This window comes from Rhinatrema bivittatum, chromosome 4 (genome assembly GCF_901001135.1).
Source record: "Rhinatrema bivittatum chromosome 4, aRhiBiv1.1, whole genome shotgun sequence".
In the NCBI taxonomy this organism is placed as follows: domain Eukaryota; kingdom Metazoa; phylum Chordata; class Amphibia; order Gymnophiona; family Rhinatrematidae; genus Rhinatrema; species Rhinatrema bivittatum.
The window spans coordinates 213,948,126-213,965,905 of NC_042618.1; the positions used below are offsets into that span (position 1 = coordinate 213,948,126).

At 42.9% G+C, this 17,780-nt stretch overlaps 1 protein-coding gene across 1 annotated transcript in view; it reads right to left on the reverse strand.

The window, feature by feature from the left end:
• The window catches only part of BSN (bassoon presynaptic cytomatrix protein), a 618,895-nt gene that overhangs the window by 118,186 nt on the left and 482,929 nt on the right, over nucleotides 1–17,780 (reverse strand). The window contains exons 6-8 of the mRNA XM_029599675.1: nucleotides 8,794–11,011; nucleotides 7,541–8,430; nucleotides 2,325–2,421 (exon numbers count right to left, since the gene is read on the reverse strand). Of these exons, the coding sequence (XP_029455535.1) occupies nucleotides 2,325–2,421; nucleotides 7,541–8,430; nucleotides 8,794–11,011 (3,205 nt within the window). The remainder of the gene's footprint in view (nucleotides 1–2,324; nucleotides 2,422–7,540; nucleotides 8,431–8,793; nucleotides 11,012–17,780) is intronic.

A 17,780-nucleotide genomic window follows, 5' to 3' on the forward strand; every position in this document is an offset into this window, starting at 1 on the left:
TCCATCCATAAGACAAGATTCCAATAAAAGGCCTTCAGGCTATCCCAGATATAGTTGCCCGCTCTTTAGCTGATATTGTCAATAATTCCTTGGAAGAAGGTTTATTCCCAGATTCTTTAAAATGTGCGGTTATTAAACCATTATTAAAAAAACTGCAGTTAAACCCAGATGACATTGCAAATTTTCGGCCCATATCAACTCTCCCTTTTTTAGCAAAATTGATAGAGAAAGTGGTAAACATACAAGTAACGGAGTATTTAGAGTCCAATCAGTTACTCTTTCCCTCCCAATGTGGGTTTCGGAAACTTCATAACACAGAAACTCTTCTTATGTCTCTGTTAGACACCATGTTAAGAGGGCTTGACCATGGTAATTCTTATCTTTTAATTTGCTCGATATTACATCCGCATTTGATACTATTAATTACGAGTCAATGATAGACAGACTTCAAGAAATTGGCCTTAAGGATACCACTTTAGCCTGGTTCAAAACTTTTTTCGCAAAAAGATTTTTCAAAATCAAATTAGGGTCTGCAGAATCCGTTAAAGTTCCACCCAACTCTGGTGTTCCTCAGGGTTCATCCCTTTCCCCAACCCTGTTCAACATTTACATGGCACCGCTTTGTAAACTTTTGACAGGCTTAGGGTTATTCCAAAACTCTGAAACTCCCTACCGCTAGATATCCGACAAGAAACAAACATACATTCCTTCAAAAAAATGTTAAAAACATGGTTATTTGAGCAATCCTATATTCCATCTGGCTAATCCTCTTATTTACTGACTCTCCCACTATTGATTTGGTAATTTATATATAGTTTGACAAGAAAATCATTATTTTGAATTATTGGTGTTACGCAGGTTTTATAAAAATGTTTGTATTTTATTATTTTGTAATCTTGTTTAATCAGCTAATTTTATATTTAGCTTAGTATTTTTACTGAGCTTTCTATTTTATTTTATTAAGTTTTTTACATCTCATAAGATTTATTTATAATGCTAGTTTTAATTTTTAATTTTACATAGTTAAATTTTACTTGTTGTATTGGACTAGGATTAAAACCTGGCCCCATTTATATTGTGAACCGACATGAAGTGAAAAACAAATGCTCAGTATATAAAAACAAGCCGTTAAGCCCATTAAAACGGGCTACATTACATTTTTTTTTCAGTCCATTTTCTAACACAGCACCCTTCTACACTTTTTCTCCCTCTCTCCCCCTTCCCCTCGTTCACTCCTCCCCTTTCCTCCACTCAGTCTTACGCACCCTCTGTCTCCCACTGCCTCCATCCCCTCACTCTCACCTCCCTCCCCTTCCCTCAGTCACTCCCACCTCTCTCCCCTTCCCTCAGTCACTCCCCACCCTCTCTCAATCCCATCCCCTCCCCCTCAGCCCTCCTCCACTCCCTTTTTCTCTGCTCCACAACTTCTTACCCTTCCACTTACTCACATCCTTGTCTCTCACCTCTCCCTCATTCTCCCTCTCCCCCTTCCACTTACTCACATCCCTGTCTCTCACCTCTCCCTCATTCTCCCTCTCCCCTCACTCCCTACCTCCCTCCCACACACTCACCCACTCCTCCCTCCCTCTCACTCAGTCCCTCCCTCCCCCTCCCTCAGTCCCTCCCTCCCACTCAGTCCTCCCCCTCACTCAATCCCTCCCTCCCTCTCACTCAGTCCGTCCCTCCCTCTCTCTCTCTCCTCCCTCCCTCGCTACTGGCCACCGCTGCCGCTGCTCGCTGCCGCCGCGCTGCCCGCTGCCGCCGCCGCTGCCCCGCTGCCGCCGCCGCCGCTGCCACCCGACGCTGCCGCTGCCGCTGCCACTCGACGCCGCCATGTTTTTTTTTTCTGGCAGAGACCGACGTGCTCGCCCGCACATGTGCGGTAGAGCTGGTCTCTACTGCGCATTTGTGGCACGTCGGTCAACCTTCAATTATTAGGTTGCTGTTAAATAAAATAAATAAATAAATAATAAAATAACAAAGTTGGTTCAGCCCAGAGACAGCAGACGATAGGTGGCATAGTCCTACCCTGGACTGGGTGGTTCAAAAACCCTTTTTCGACAAGTCAAAAATATTTCACTCAGGTCCAAACCCAGCTTGGTCCACATTGAAAGGCTCCAACACATGATAAGCTCATGGGGGCAGAAACCTGGTTTATAGTAGCTTGCTCCATATAGAACATGAAATATAGTGTCATCCTTCTTGGGCAGTCTTAGAACACTATCAGCAATGTTACAGTTGGATTTGGGATAATGTACAAACAGAAAGAACAAACTACTGTTGGATTCAGTTCCATACTGTGGTAGAATGAGGACTCTACTGACCTGCTGCTGCAGTTCCCTGTGGCAGTACTTGTGGTGCTCTTCCTTGCTGTGCTGCTTTTGCTGCTGTTTTGGGGCTATCTGTATGTTCTGCTTTTGGCTGTAACATTAAAACATTATATGCATGTCTTAGAAATATAGAAATGTGATGGCAGAAAGAGATCATAAGCCTATATCTGCCCATCCACACCAACTATTCAGCTATAAAATCCCTACCACCCTCAGAGATCCTCCTTGTTTATCCCATGCTTTCTTGATTTCAGATACGATCCTTGTTTCCAACACCTCCATGGGGAGGCTGTTCCATGCATCCACTATCCTCTCTGTAAAGAAATATTTCTTAATTACCGGTACTCTTGAGTCTACCTCCTTTCATGTTCATCCCATGACCCCTTTTTCTAATAGAAACATGACAACAGTCTTGTATTTACTGGGGTGTTCCATCTGAGAGTTGGGTTTGATTGTGGAGGTTGTTACAGGCAAAGATACTAAAACTAAAATTCAAATCTCAGCATGTACTGAAAAAAAAATAATGGAATAAGTATTATACAAATGTGCACATTTTCTAGGTTAGGATGCACAGGCCATTCCAAACAAAAAAAAATGAACATTAGGAAGCATATATTCTGATGCCTTGGGAGAGAGTGAAGATGGCTGCTGTTATGGTGGCAGCTCCTGATGACCCCAAAGTATTGAGCATTAAAGGAGGTGCTCCTCCAGCCTCTGACCCAGCAAGAATTACTTAGTGCCATCTCAGCACGTTGTCTGAAGACAAAGGAGAAAAAAGGGAAACAACCAACTCGTCACTCACTCAAATGGTGTAGGATTTTGAAAGTTGGGCTGCATGTGTGTATTTTGGTTGGAAATAGTATCCACAGAAAAGGTGCAAATCTCTGTGGGAATACCTGGAGCAGTTTTCAAAGTACAAGCACATGCAGATATTTCCTTTAAACATTTGTGCAAAGATGTGGATAAAAAGTGGAGTACTAGCAGTTTACTACTGCCCCTGACAGAAGCTATATTTAAAGCACTAAAAAAATCTACTTAAATTTAGCTTCTGTTCAGGGGCTTTTTGTGCTAATGATTAATGTGGTGATTAGCACATTATGTACCTGTTTAGCATACATCTGGCATGTTTACCCATTTAGGGCTGAAGTCCGTATGTAGAAAGTACATGCAGATTTCAGCCCAAATTTTCAAAGTGGACTTATGCACATAAGTCCTCTTTGAAAATTAGCAGATGAACATGGGACCCAGTGCAGCATATGTGCGAGCATTTATGCCTGTTTGGGAGCAGGTGAAAATGTGTACGTATTCATTTATGTGCATACCTTCAAAAATATGGGTGGAAATAGTTTCTCCATCCTGGGAATGTTTCTTTCCAGTACTCATAAAAGTACATACAAAATCACTTCTGAGCAAACTTTTATGTGCACAAACTCTGGGGCAATTTTCTAAAAGCTAATCTATGCACATAAATGCTTTTTGAAAATCAGGCCTTTAAAGGGAAATTTAATAACTGTGTGGGTAGGAGTATAGTCTATGTGTAACTTTTATATGCAAATTTTCAAAACACATGTAGGCGCATAAGTTCACTTTGAAAATTTCCAGGTACATGCCCTGGTATACGTACAAACTTACCCACACAAAATCACACCTGCTCTATCAGTTTAACTTAACGTGCATATTTTTAAAAGAAAAATAAATGCACACAAGTCCCAACTCTGACCCCTAGACACCTCTCCCCAGTGTTTGTAAAAGTAGGCGTGAAAGTGGGTTAAATGGGCAGAGACCCTGAGGCTATTTTATAACAGCCATTTATGTGCATAAACTGAGTTTTCTGTGTGTAAATGGCTTTGAAAATCAGGCCCTTTATACAGAGGCATATTGGCTAAACTGCGCGCTTTTTAAAAGATATTCAGTGAGACAAGTCTCTCGCTGAATATTCTTGGATAAAGTTACTCATTTTAACCTATCTGATGATATTCTGAGTATAGCTGGTTACATATGAAATTATTTGTGTTGAGTTACCCGGATAACGTCATCCTTAACAACTCATATGTTGCTAGGCGTGTGGCACAATTGTACAACTCTCAGCAGTGTCCTGCTATAATATCAGTTTTTAAATCTGATAGGACGTGGATATTGGTTTTCAGAAATGCAAAGTATATTGATTGTACCTAAAATGGAAATTTATGGATCTCATGCAAGCAAAGGGCTCAAGTATCATTTATTTTAAAATCTGAAAACTATTGCTTCTTTTGTCTCTTGCTATGTTGCACCAGTAGGCAGATCTGTACTGTCCACAATGGATCGGTTTTTTTATAATTTGTTTTCTTAATTTGTTGGCAAATGGCTAAAAACTGTGTTTGTACAATGCAAGATGAGCTGGCAGTCAGGCCAGCTCAGTGGCTAGTACTGTCATGTAGGATACCAGTTCCTTGAGTTGGCCAGAGCTGATTTTGTGGAGGAAGAGTTTCATAGTTCTTGGGAGATGAAGGCTCATTCATTACACATGACTAAAGATAGCTTTGGAGAAAAGTCTTAGTAAATTAGGCTACTAATGGCCATAGTTGTGAATGAAGGCTCATTATACTATAGCCCAGTACAGGCTAGTTCCAAATGAACTAGAAGCCCAAAAAAGCTGGAGGCAATTGTGGGACCAAATAAACAAAAGTGGGTTTTTTCCCCAGTCCAGCTTCTGCTAGACAAATGTCCACATCATTAAAAACAAACATCTCAGTTTGGCATGAAATTGTTACTAACACCATTGTTAATAGCCTCTACATAGAGGCCAAAACATACATAGGTAAGAAATGCCCATCTATCTTTGAAGGTGGTCATTAAAGTGCAGAGTTGGTGCACATTGACAGGACAGTGTACAGAAGTTTTAACTGCTCCTGCCTATGCTGTACCTATTCTGTGAATAGATGGAGGATGCTGCTTGCAATGTTATCTAGCTGGCACATTACTAAGCAGTAGGAGGGCAATTTTCAAAGGCACTTCCACAGGCAAAACAGGAAATGGCTTGTTATAAAATTGCTCGCCTGATATGCAGGTAAACTTATGTACATAGGTCCTGAATGTGCATAAGTTTATTCAGACTGAGCAGAAGTATTCCTGGGGGCAGAGTTGGAAGGGATTTGGACTTACGCATATACGTTTTGATTTTCAAAAATATGGGGCGGATTTTAAAAGCCCTGCTCGCGTAAATCCGCCTGGATTTACGCGAGCAGGGCCTTGCGCGCCGGTGCGCCTATGTTCCATAGGCCTACCAGCGCGCGCAGAGCCCCGGGACTCGCGTAAGTCCCGGGATTTTTCGAGGGGGGCGTGTCGGATCGGCGCGGCATTTTGGGGGCGGGACATGGCGTTTCGGGGGCGGGCCCGGGGGCGTGGTTTTGGCCCGGGGCGGTCCGGGGGCGTGGCCGCGCCCTCCAGAACCGCCCCCAGGTCGTGTCTCGGCGCGCTAGTGGCCCGCTGGCGCACGGGGATTTACTTCTCCCTCCGGGAGGCGTAAATCCCCCGACAAAGGTAGGGGGGGGTCTAGATAGGGCCGGGAGGTGGGTTAGATAGAGGAAGGGAGGGGAAGGTGAGGGGAGGGCGAAAGCGAGTTCCCTCCGAGGCCGCTTTCGATTTCGGAGCGGCCTTGGAGGGAACGGCGGCAGGCTGCGCGGCTTGGCGCGCGCCGGCTGCACGAAATCGGCAGCCTTGCGCGTGCCGATCCAGGATTTTAGCGGCTACGCGCGTATCTACTAAAATCCAGCGTACTTTTGTTTGCGCCTGATGCGCCAACAAAAGTACGCGAAGGCGCGCTTTTTTAAAATCTACCCCTATGTGCGTAAATTTCCTTGAAAACTTCCTGCACACAAATTAGCTGGAATAATTACAGTATGTTTGGGTATTTTTGGTGGGATAATTTTCAAAGTGAATAAATACATATAAGCTTGGTTTGAAAAGTGGTGTAAATTGTGTGGATTTGTCAGCTTTATCATGTGGGTTGATACAAAATGTTCCCCAAAGGGCGATTTTCAAACAAGATCTAGCAGCCTAACCACACTGGCAGCTAGATCCCATGTTAAAAATCTGACTCGTGTAGAGCAGTTCACTAGGTGGCAGTATTTAATAACTGTTTTAAATATAGGCATGCCTGAAGATATCATTTGGACAGGGGAGAAAAGTGTGCACATTTATTGAATACTTCAATGTATGCACATTCAGGTAAATTTTAAAACGAGCATGTGTGCGCCCATACATGCACTATCGGCACGTGAGTAGAGATACGATGCAATTTTAAATCATGCACACAATTGTGGGTGTATGTTTTAAAATAGACCTCCCATATGTAAATATGAGCCTAATCTTAAGAGATTGCCTAAGAAAATGTACTTTGCATATCTTTTCTAGGACTTTGCCGGCTTTTACATGCATATGTAGGCAGATTTTAAAACATACTTGCACCAAGGGACAACTCAGTTTTTCCAATTAGTCCACCAGTTTGCCCAGTTAATATCAAGATCTTCAAGACCCCTCTGGTTCTTCATCCTGTACGCCCCCCAGTTGACCCAGACCCCTCACCCTGTCCTATAAACCCTAAAACTCGAGATCTACAGACTTGCTCCTCATTTGGAGCAGCAGTAAAGTTATGAGGATAACAAGCCGATGTGTTCTGTGGTATCCAGTTTTAAAAATCTGAGTTACATGCGTAACTGTTGGCCCCACCCTGGAATGCCCAGGTTCTGTCCATGTCCTACCCCTTTTCCGCCCTCTTATTTTTGACGCATGTATGGGTATATATGCGTGTACTTTGTGGCTTTTTAAAATCCATGTTGCTTGTATGTGGGCATTTTTGCACAAGCAATGCTTTTAAAATTGACCTATTGTTTCCCCCACTTAACTCCATTTTTAGAAGGGGCAAAGTACTCAAGTGCCTTTGTACCTCAGTAACTTTAGAAAATTTTCAAAGAGAAAATGCCTGGTTGTTTTTCTTTGAGAATTTGTTAAATGTATGTGAGTATTAAAGTATCTGTGTACTTTGCTAGTATTTGTCTTTGTGGAAATTGCCCTATAAACTCATTAAAAAATCATTTTACATTTTTTAAAAAGTGTGTTAATGCTTGCATAAATATTTCATTCATCATATAGAGATGGTCTTTATTTGCAGGTCTTAAGTTCATGAAAAAGTGTATAAATACATAAATACTGTGAATATGTTTACTTACCGGTCCTGTTTGGTGAATGCCTACTTGTGGTTGTATGGTTTGTTGTTGTTTCCCTACTGGTTGGGGATGAGCAGGCTGTTGTTGCAGTGGTCGGGAAGATGGCTGTCCTTGAGTTCCCTGCTGCTGCTGCTGCTGCTGCTGTTGTTGCTGCTGCTGTTGTGGCTTAGTCTGCTGTTGAGAAGCCTGTTGAAGAGAACCTTGCTGATGAGTGGCTTGGGGGTGAGAAGGTTGTTGCTGATGAAATCCTTGCTGTGAAGAGCCAACTTGCTGCTGTTGTCTTGATGGCTGTTGTTGGGTCTGTTGCCTTGATGATGATGATTGCTGTTGTCCAGGTTGCTGCTGTCTCATCACTTGCTGCTGTTGATGGGATTGGAGTTCAGATTTGTTTTGCTGAGATGGTGGCACTGATTGTGTCTGCCTCTGTGTCTTCTGTGCCTCTGAAGTATGGTGATAACTAGATGACTGCCGGGATTGTTGAGAGTAATCAGATGAACTAGAGGAATAGGCAGGCTGTGATCTAATTTCTGACTGTTGAGCCTTCTTTTGTGAAGATGGCTGTGAATGTGGACGGGATTCATGTCTGCCTTGATCTCTTGGATGCTGCTTAGAAGATCTCCGAGTATCATCACTTGGATGGCGTGAAGAAGAGGAGTGTCTTCCTGACTCTCCATGATGTCTGTGTTCCTTAGAAGAGGAGTGACGATGTTGGGAATAGTCATCATGTTGCCACAAGTCTTCATCTGGAGGCTCATCATAATCATGATAAGTGTGTTTCACTGATGTCTTTTTCTGCGAGGAAGAGGAATGGCCACTGTAGTACCTTGATCTGTCTGAACGGGCTTCCCTTGGTTTATCAAACCAATCTGTCTCTTCCTGACCCAAGTGATAGGCTTTGGAAACCAAAAAACAGATCACAGTTACTCACTTGATTCAACAGTGTAAATGTAGCCCAAACTGAGGCAGGTAATAAAAAAAAAAGAGTGCAAGCAAATTATGACATGCAAAAAGATCTCCAGATAGAGCACACCATGCACTCAAAACCTTTCACTCACAGAAAATATGAATGCACTAGAATAAGACAATTTACAAGCACTGAACACCAGTGGAAATATAGAACATGCTAATACAATAAAAAGTAATAGAACAAAGGAGAAAGGCACACTGCAAACAAAAATGAGGCTGTAATAACTGTCTCTGCATATGAAATTATGATGCTGTTAACATTGAAAGACATCACTATTGATAATTTTTACCTTCACTGTCTGAAACAACACAGTGTGAATCATCCATGATGTAAGCTTCTTCTTGTTTGTAAACGTGATTCCTTGGCACTTCTTTTACATGTTCTTGTACATCAGGTAGTGAGTGACTGGAACAGAATGGTGGGCAGCTTTCAGTGGTGGTTTGAGGCAGTGAGCCACCTGATGAGCGAGATACACCTACAGTCTTCGCCAAAGGACTGATAGGGCTTTCTTCTTCTGAGGCTTGTGATCGCATTGGAGCCCGACCTCGACTCTGACTCATATTAAGAGAAGATGGTTTTGAGTTTGCTTTTTGAGACCTGTCAACATTTTCTCTTTCATATGACTTACTTCTGCTAGTTATGACATCACGGTTTGACCTGTCTGATACATAACTAGAGGCAGATCTGGATCTACTTCCACTGCTAAACCCTCTGTCATCTTCATCCACTATATCCCTACTAGATAAGCCATAATATTTTTGTTGTTCATAAACATTCTTCTTCAAGCCATAAGTGATATCATCCTGAAGTTTCTTTGCCTTGGATGTGACACTAATGCTGCTGCTAACAGATGTAGTTACTGGGTAAGAGGCTAAATCAGACTCTACATCTTTAGCTTCTTCAATGGGAGAGAACTTGGAGATTTTTTGTTCCATACCTTGTTTTCTATGCTTGCTACGTTTTGAGGATACAACAGCTGGACCCAGACTTTTGGATGAATGTTTCTGTATTCCTGTGCTAGATCCATGTTTCTCTGGCCGTGTGGAATGTCTGTAATCATTATCTCCATAGTAATAGGAGGAACTGCTGGAGCTGCCTGACACTCTTCCATTGTTTTCTAAACTCCTGTGGTAACTCTTTCCTCGATTGTCAGAGCTATGATGGTCATATATATCCTCTTCTGATTCCTCCTCAGCCCTTGCGTAGCAACATGGCTTATTTGAGATATCACTTTCCACTAAGCCATTACTTTCTTTTATGTGGCGGTCATTGCTGTTCTGTGGTTGCTGGGACTCAACTTTCTGGCTTTCAAGTGGAGTAGCATTCTCTTTGGTTAGTTCACTGATATCCTCAATCACAACATAGTTACGAGGAATGTTTTGTTCTAGGTTTGTGTACAGACCATCAGAAGAATAACTAGTAGAGGGGCTTTCCACTGCATTGCCTCTATCAGCTGGTCTTGTTTCTGAGGCCTTGTACTGATCATAACTGCTAGGCACTACAGTACTAGTGTATGCAACTTCTGAAGCAGCTGAAGCGATCACTACTGTAGGATCTGCAATTATTTCATAATTTGTAGGAATCTTTTGTTCAAGATCATTTAGTGTTGTCTGCCTTGGTTTCTGGTGAACTGTAAATGTATCAGCCTGGGATTGAAAGAGAGAATTTGGTGCTGGCTGTAAGGAAGTTTGGCTTTGGTATGTGGTCTGAACTGGGCCCTGGTTAGGTGGTCGAAAACCTGAATGGCTCTGCAGACCAAGTTCTGACTGGTAGCCTGTGCCCTGTGTGACACTGTGAGTCTGAAATGTGCTTTGTGAAGCATAGGCAGAAAGCTGATGAGCCTGGAAGCCATTTTGAGAAGGGCCATTGCTTGACACAGGGTAGTGTGGTGACTGGAATCTTGTATACTGGAAATTGGCAGATCCCTGGGACACTGCCTGCCCAGTTGGATACTGATAAGCATTGGGAGAATAGGAAGATGTAGTTGTGGGAAACTGCTGTGTGGCTGAAAATTCAGAGTACTGGCCGAGTGTGGTAGTGCTAGGTCTGATAAGAAGACCACTGCTATCATAATTGGAAATCCGTATGTTGTTAAGTTCACTGTCTGACATGTAATCTCTGTTTTCTCCCAAGCATCTCAGATATGAAAAGTCTCGTCTGTTTGGTACTCTCTCTTTGGTCAAAGACTCCTTTCTTTGAGTAATTCCTAGTTCTAAGAATTTTAACTTAGCATCAATCTCTTTTTCTTCCTCATCCAACTCAGCTTGCTGCTTGCGAAGTTTGGTGGATTCCTGTTCTACAATTTTCAAGTCACGATCAATAGTTTTTAGGAAGCCAACTTTGGGAGCTAGAACAACTTGTCCTCCTGTAGTTCTCTGTGTTAGGTTGGACATATACATCTGCGAGTGAGCTTGGCTGGTGAGGGGTAGATGGGTTTCATCTGGAGGTGGGCTGGGCAGAGTTCGCTTTACTTTCCGAATCAAAGTATTTGATTGCAAAGCTGAAATCTATAAATAGAAAAAAGAAAGGCCTTATTAACAATTATTTATAGTTGTATTCCTTTGAATTGTATTTTATCGCTAGCCTGCTCTAATTTCTTAGAATGATTTAGCTACAATCAAGAAATCCACAGCCCCATACTCTAAATGCTCACATCATCTCACTTTACTTTAGTGCCATAGCAATTTCCTCAGGCAGAGAAGACAAACACACTGACCCCTTAAGAATTTACATAATACAACTATGAAAATGACTAGCAGGTATTCTTCCATAGTGCCAAATGTTTCCTGCTATTGGGGTTTGAAGTACTTCCTTTGCAATGTAGGAGTTCAAGCCTGTAAATTAACTTTAGTCTGCTTTATGATTCTCATACCGTTCCAGTGGTCTAATTTGTATTATTATTATTTTAACAGGCAACCTGCAAAAATTCACAGAAAGGATTCCCGGGCCTGCGGAAGGGTTGTCAACTGACCCCAGGTTGACTGAACAGGCTGATCCAGTTCTAGTTTTGTACCACTGTGTGTATGGACCTGTATTTATGATTCTTAGGAAAATCAATGGGACAATCAAAACTATAAATATATGCATGCAATAGGGCAAAGCGAGGACTGGATCAGACTGTTCAGTCGACCTGGGCTCAGTTGGCAATCCTAGCATGCATTAACTCTTCACTTCTCTTCTCATGGCCCAAGGAAGGAGATCCTTGAAGCCTTGTGGTGACTTTTCTCCTTTACACTCGAGGAGGGAATCTCCTGTTTTTGCGCATGCCATCACTGGTTACTGAGAATGTTGGCCATTTTAACAGTGGTGGCTATAAAGTCCACTGCAAAGACATTTTCTTTGTTTTATTTAAGTATTTATTTATTATGCACTGAAATTTTAAAATTTGAAAACAAATGTAGGAAACTATTACATAATAAAGAAACAAAAAGTAAAAAGATAGTAAATAGTCAAGGAAAATATTGTAATTCTGCAATAGCAAGTCCATCAAATAAGCAGGGATCTAAGATCCTAAGGCAATGACAAAAATGCAGGTAAGAAAAACCCACCAACACCATATAACAGACTTGGCTCGCACTAGCACACTTGCCATCCTATACTACTTATAAGGGCTTCCTACTTCTCATTTCTCAGCAGGAGTCTGCTTTCCTGGTGCTAAAAAAATAGTAACTTGGTTGTTATCTTTCAAAAATAAAGCAAGGTGGTCAGGTTTCTGTTAAGATATACAAATTCTCTTGAAACTTCATAATGCATTGACACGCATATTTGAAGATAAAATTATCATTGATTGTAAGGACCTGTTGGCAAAACATTAGAAAACCCTTGTTCTTAACCTAGAAAGAAGAAAATGGCACATACCCCTTCAATGTTTCATACTGCAAAACATATCACAGGACCCCATAATTACCACAGGAAAAACATTCAACATAAGGGAATCTTCCTCATGCTCCTTCTCCAGTGTAGTATAGTATATAGTCAGTAACCAAAAAAATCACCACTGCTTACCAAGAAACAGTAATCGACAGACCCTGAGATTATTTAATTTAATATAGGTTTTCTAGTCTTCCTTGCATGGCGTTCAGCCACTCCAAAGTGGATTACCAAATGACATTGGGAGGGTAATTTTCAAAGAAACTTCTGCAGGTAAAAAGAGTACTTTACTTGCAAAAGGGGTCTGGACTTTGCAGACAGAGCATATTAGCGAAGAGTATCTAGCATTGATCGGGTTGTCTAGTTCACAACCAATGTACATTTTCAATACCAAACAAAAGTGGAAAAGATAAATATTCTGACTGATAGGCATATAAAATTAAGCGTATACATCCTGTATGTAGGTAATTTTAAGCATGCTGGGGAGAGGCTTCCTAGGGCAGTCTAGGCAGGCTTTGCATTTACATGCATACGTTTTGATTTGAAAAATATGCATATAAATTTTCCTGAAAACTTTCCCTGCACAAAGTAACTTTGTGTGGGTAGTTTTCATGAGATAATTTGCAAAACAAACTTGTGCATTTAAATTAGCTTTGAAAATTGTTGTAATTTAGGCATATAACGGCCTGCAAATTTGTGCAGGCTTTTGGAAAACTACCCCAACAGTGTAAAAATATAACAAATAAAACAAAAAATAAGCAGCATATTACAGACAGGATAAAAATTATTTTATACTAGGAGCTGTGCTCCTGCTTGCTTCGCTCACCAACCCCAATAATGGGCTCTCGATCTTGACTCCATGTACATGGATAAGTGGAAAATGCAAGGAATGACTCGGTGGGGAAAGTGACTAATGAAGGCAAGAGCAGAGTAAAAGTTATAGAATTCTCAACCCCACCCCTCCTTTTTTTTTTCCCTTTGGCAGAGTGGTGGATGTTAAGGGAAGCCCCCAAAAAAGAGAAATTGATAACTGCCTGGCAACTTCATAAACATGTTTCATGACTCCATGACCTAATTGTGTCCATTATTGGTATCTTCTACTTGCTCTGTTTGGGTGGAGCAATGGGAAGGGGCAAGAAAGTTCAGTGGGGAAAAGTGTAAGTCAGAAGACTTGCAGCGATTTTCTGAGGGTGGAGTGGTAGTACAGGGGGGTAGAGGTGGGGTATCTGTATGGTAGTGGTGGGGTATATGGGGTGCAAGTGGTGGTGGGAGAATGTGTGAACTTTTTCCACCTTGTACTCTTCATGATTTCCGTCAATCCTATGTGTTGTGGATGTGAATGGGGAACATGTAAGTGGTATTGGGAGGTGAGTGATTGTATGTGTGGCTGGGTATGGGATATGTGTAGTGGGGGAGCCAGCCACCTACCCTCATATCCCTCTCATCCCCTGTGTGTGTGTGTGTGTGTGTGTGTACAATCTTTCCACCTCTTCCCCATTACACTCTCTACTTTTTCCCCTCCCCATTCCCTTCTCCCTCATGGGTGGGTGTGTGTGTGGGGGGGGGGAGGGGGAGTTGTAGGGAAGTGAGTGTGATGGTATATGTTGGGGATGTGTGTGTCGGGGGTGTGGTCTTCCTCTTGCGCTCTCCACATTCTCACCCTCCCTCCTGCATGTGTGTAAGGGGAAGGGGTGTGTGTGGTGGTGTGTGAGTTTGTCAAGAGTGTGTATGCATGTCGAGAGAGCTGAGGGTGTATGAGCACTCTTCCCCTTTCCATCTCCACTAATGTCCACCCCTCTTCTCCCCATCCCATGTGTAAGCAGAAGGGGGTATTATGGGGAAGTGGGTATATGTATATGTTATAAGATTGGTGTAATATTGAGTGGATGTGTATGTATATGTGAGTGTTCATGTAAAGATCCATTCCAATTGCTCCTTTGGCCTGCAGGTGGCGCTATGAACTGCTTGATCTGTCTGTCTAGTCCTCCCAGTTCTGTGCTCCTAGCTTCCCTCTGGAGGTCATCTTCTTTCCTATATAGACATGTACTGATACTGAGGCAATCTCATCAGTCAGTTTCCAGAGCTTAGTCCTACCTTCTGGTCCTTGTACTTTTGGCTCTGCTCCTGTATCCAGAAGACTTCATTATCTTGAGCTTCTACATTTAGTACTCCTGTTTGTTCTCCTTCCTGGGTTCCTGGATTTCAGGTTCCTTTCAGCTCCTTATCCTGCTTTAGGCCTCTCGTTCTCTGACCATGTCGGGGACTTCTCTCGGGTTTTCATGCCTCACCAGCCACCAGCACCAGAGGGCTCAACCCAAAGGGAAGGTAGTTGGCCTAGGTGGAAGTCCTCCGGCAGTCTGATTTTGACTTTCCTAGGATTAGGCCCCTCATTTTTGGGGCAACTTTCAGATAACAACTGTCACAGTTCAGGAGTGATTGGGGAAGTGTGTGAGGTGTTGGGGAATGACTGGAGGGGTGTGTGTGGCAGGGACTGGAGAGGGGTGAATGGGTGGAGATGGCAGAGGGTGACCGGGTGGGTGAGTGAATGGAGGAGGGGGAGTCGAGGAGTGACCGGGGGAGAGGGATGTGTGGGTTGTATCAGGAAATGACTGGGGATGTTGAGGATTGACTGAGGTCAGATTGTGTTTGGGGGTATGTGTATTGGGGAGAGGGTGTTGGGGAATGATTAGGGATGGTACTGTGTGGGTTTGCCAAGCAGTGCCTGGGAGTGGGGGATGTGTGGAGAGTGAACGGGGGGGGGGGGGGGTTGTGTGTGGTGGTTGTTGAGGAGTGACTGGAGATTGTGTGGAGGTGTGTAAGAGAGAGGGGACTGTCAAGGAGTGACTGGAGGTAGGGGTGTGTGGGATTGCAGGCATAGGTGAGTGGTGTGTAAGTGTTGTGAGTCTGGAGTAGATGTGTGTCAGGGAGTGAGTGGATTAGGATTAGTTGGGTAGGGAGGACTACACCCTCCCCTCACTCTTTTATGTATGTAGAGTTGGGGGTGTGGGGTGGTGAGGGTGGCAGTTTAGGGATAGAAGCATATTGGGGGTTGAGCGTGTAGGGGAGATGGGGTTGGTACTGTGGGGGTTGGTGGTGGAGTAGGTGAGGAGGGGAAAGGGTGTCTGTGCACCTTCCCCCTCTCCAGTCCCCCTCCCTCTCATGCTCCCACTATTCCCTCCCATTCCAACTCCTCCACCTTTCCTCTACTCCCTCTCCTTTTCAGTCCTCCCCCCTTGCACCCCTGTCCTCTATTTCTCCCCCTCCACCTATTCTGGCACTTCTCTCCCCTCTCCTTTTCCTAGTCTCTTCTCACCTTGTGCTGTCTTCCTGCTGCTAGTAGGGCCTGGGAACCCTCACCGGCTCTTCTGTTGCCTGTACTGACTACTGTTTTCTCTAGTGCTGGTGGAGCCCAGGAACCTTCACTGGTCCTTCTTCTATCAGCACCTGTTCTTTTTGTTTTATTTGGCTGGTAGGGCTAGAGAACTCCCACCAGCTCTTCTACTGCTGGCATCACCACTTCTCTTTCTCTTTTAAGCTGGTGGGGTCCAGGGAACCCCACCAGTTCTTCCACTGCCAGCACTGCCAAAGCAATCACCTTCTCCTTGGTGCTGGTAGCTCCTCTCACTGCTCCTTGTAAGGTCATTACATTGGTGCATGGGTAGATGTGACACAAATCTCACCCAGAGTCTCTAATATTTTTATGATTTATAGAGATGCATAATGGGGTCAATATTCAAAGCCATTTAGCTGGAAAACTCACAAGTTACCAGGCTAAATGCCAACCTTTTGAATATCAGGGCACTTATTCAACTAAACTTAGCTGGAAAAGTCTTTACTGGCTAAAATCTAGCCGGATTAAAAAAAAAAAGGCATTCCAGGGATGGCTTTAGTCGATTTTCAGCTGTATTTGGTTAAGTTAATTAGATAACTTTATACCTGACTCAGAGCAGGTCTAAGGTTTTCACCTTAATGTGGCCAGATAATTTGAGTGTTAACTGACAATATTCAAAAGCTGTTCATTATTTCACATTGAAAGTGGCCCTGATTGTGCTTGAGCACCGTGATCTCAGTTGAAGGGCCTTTATTTCTCAAGGTAACAGGTAGGTGGGTGGGGCACTTAAGGCCATTTTCAGTGGAACTGGGGGAGGGGAAGTCGAACCTGTGGACTCCAGCAACATTTTCTTTTCTGGAAGGTTTGGGAGAGTATGTGGTTCTCAGCCTGGCAGGGCTATTTGTTAAATATTAGGGGTGGAGATGGGAAATCAGGCTGCAGGCCCATACTGCACTTTCTTTTTTTTTTTTTAAATAAAACAATGCCACTTAACCAACTATATTGTTTTGAATAAGCCATTTAAGTTTCAAATTATCTGGCTACATGAGGTTGGATAACTTTAAAACTTAATTGGTTATATTCAAACACTAGCAAAAACTGCCCAGTGTTGCTCAAGGTGTCAAGTCCATAACAGCTATCAACTCTAAAAATCAAACAAAAATGAAAATGATAAATAGTATTTTATTTTGTTACGTAATTAACAGAAAGCATATAGACACCTAGGGAACATCTCTATATAATACATTGACAGTATATTAGACATCTCTAGTTACCTAATTGTAGAGAGTGCTAAATAGTGATTGTTACAGGGGAAGATTAAAAATCACTGGTTCCAGTACATTTTCCTGGGACACTGCACTATGTATTGTCCTACAGTGAGAGAGCTGACCAGTTTTACTCTGTGTTTCCTGTCTGTTAACCAGTTCACAATCTACAACAGGGGCATAGCCATGGGTGGGCCTGAGTGGGCCATGGCCCACCTATTTAAGATTCAGGTTCACACTGTCAAGGCTGCTTGATACCACAGGATGAGGCATGGCCGCTGTGGTTCCCATCCCGCTGTGGTCAAAAAGGGAGAAGGCCGCTGCGGACCCCATACTGTGGCGTCAGAAGAAGGGGTCTGATAGTGCCTGAAGAAGATGCCATGTGTATGTGTGTGAGCAAGAGCCTGTGTGTATGCATGTTTGGGAGTGCCTGTGTGTGTGTGTGTGTGTGTGTATGTGTATGTGTGGAAGCCTGAGAGACAGGGCTTTGCAGACAGAGCATATTGTCCTTGCACAGTATTCCCTACACTGTTCAGGGCACTACTTGTTTGTCACAGACAGACACAACAGTGTGACTGACCAACACAACACATATATATATATATATCATTTTTTTTTATTTAAAAAATTGATATTCTGTACATATCCTAATGTTCATTGCGAATCACAACTTGAACATTCATAATTAAAATCTACCATGAAAGTATAAAAGACAAGGCATAAAATACAATAAAATAATTTAAAATGGAGACAATAATACATAAAATTCAAAAAATAAAAAATAAAAGTAGACTAGCATGCTGCTATGAA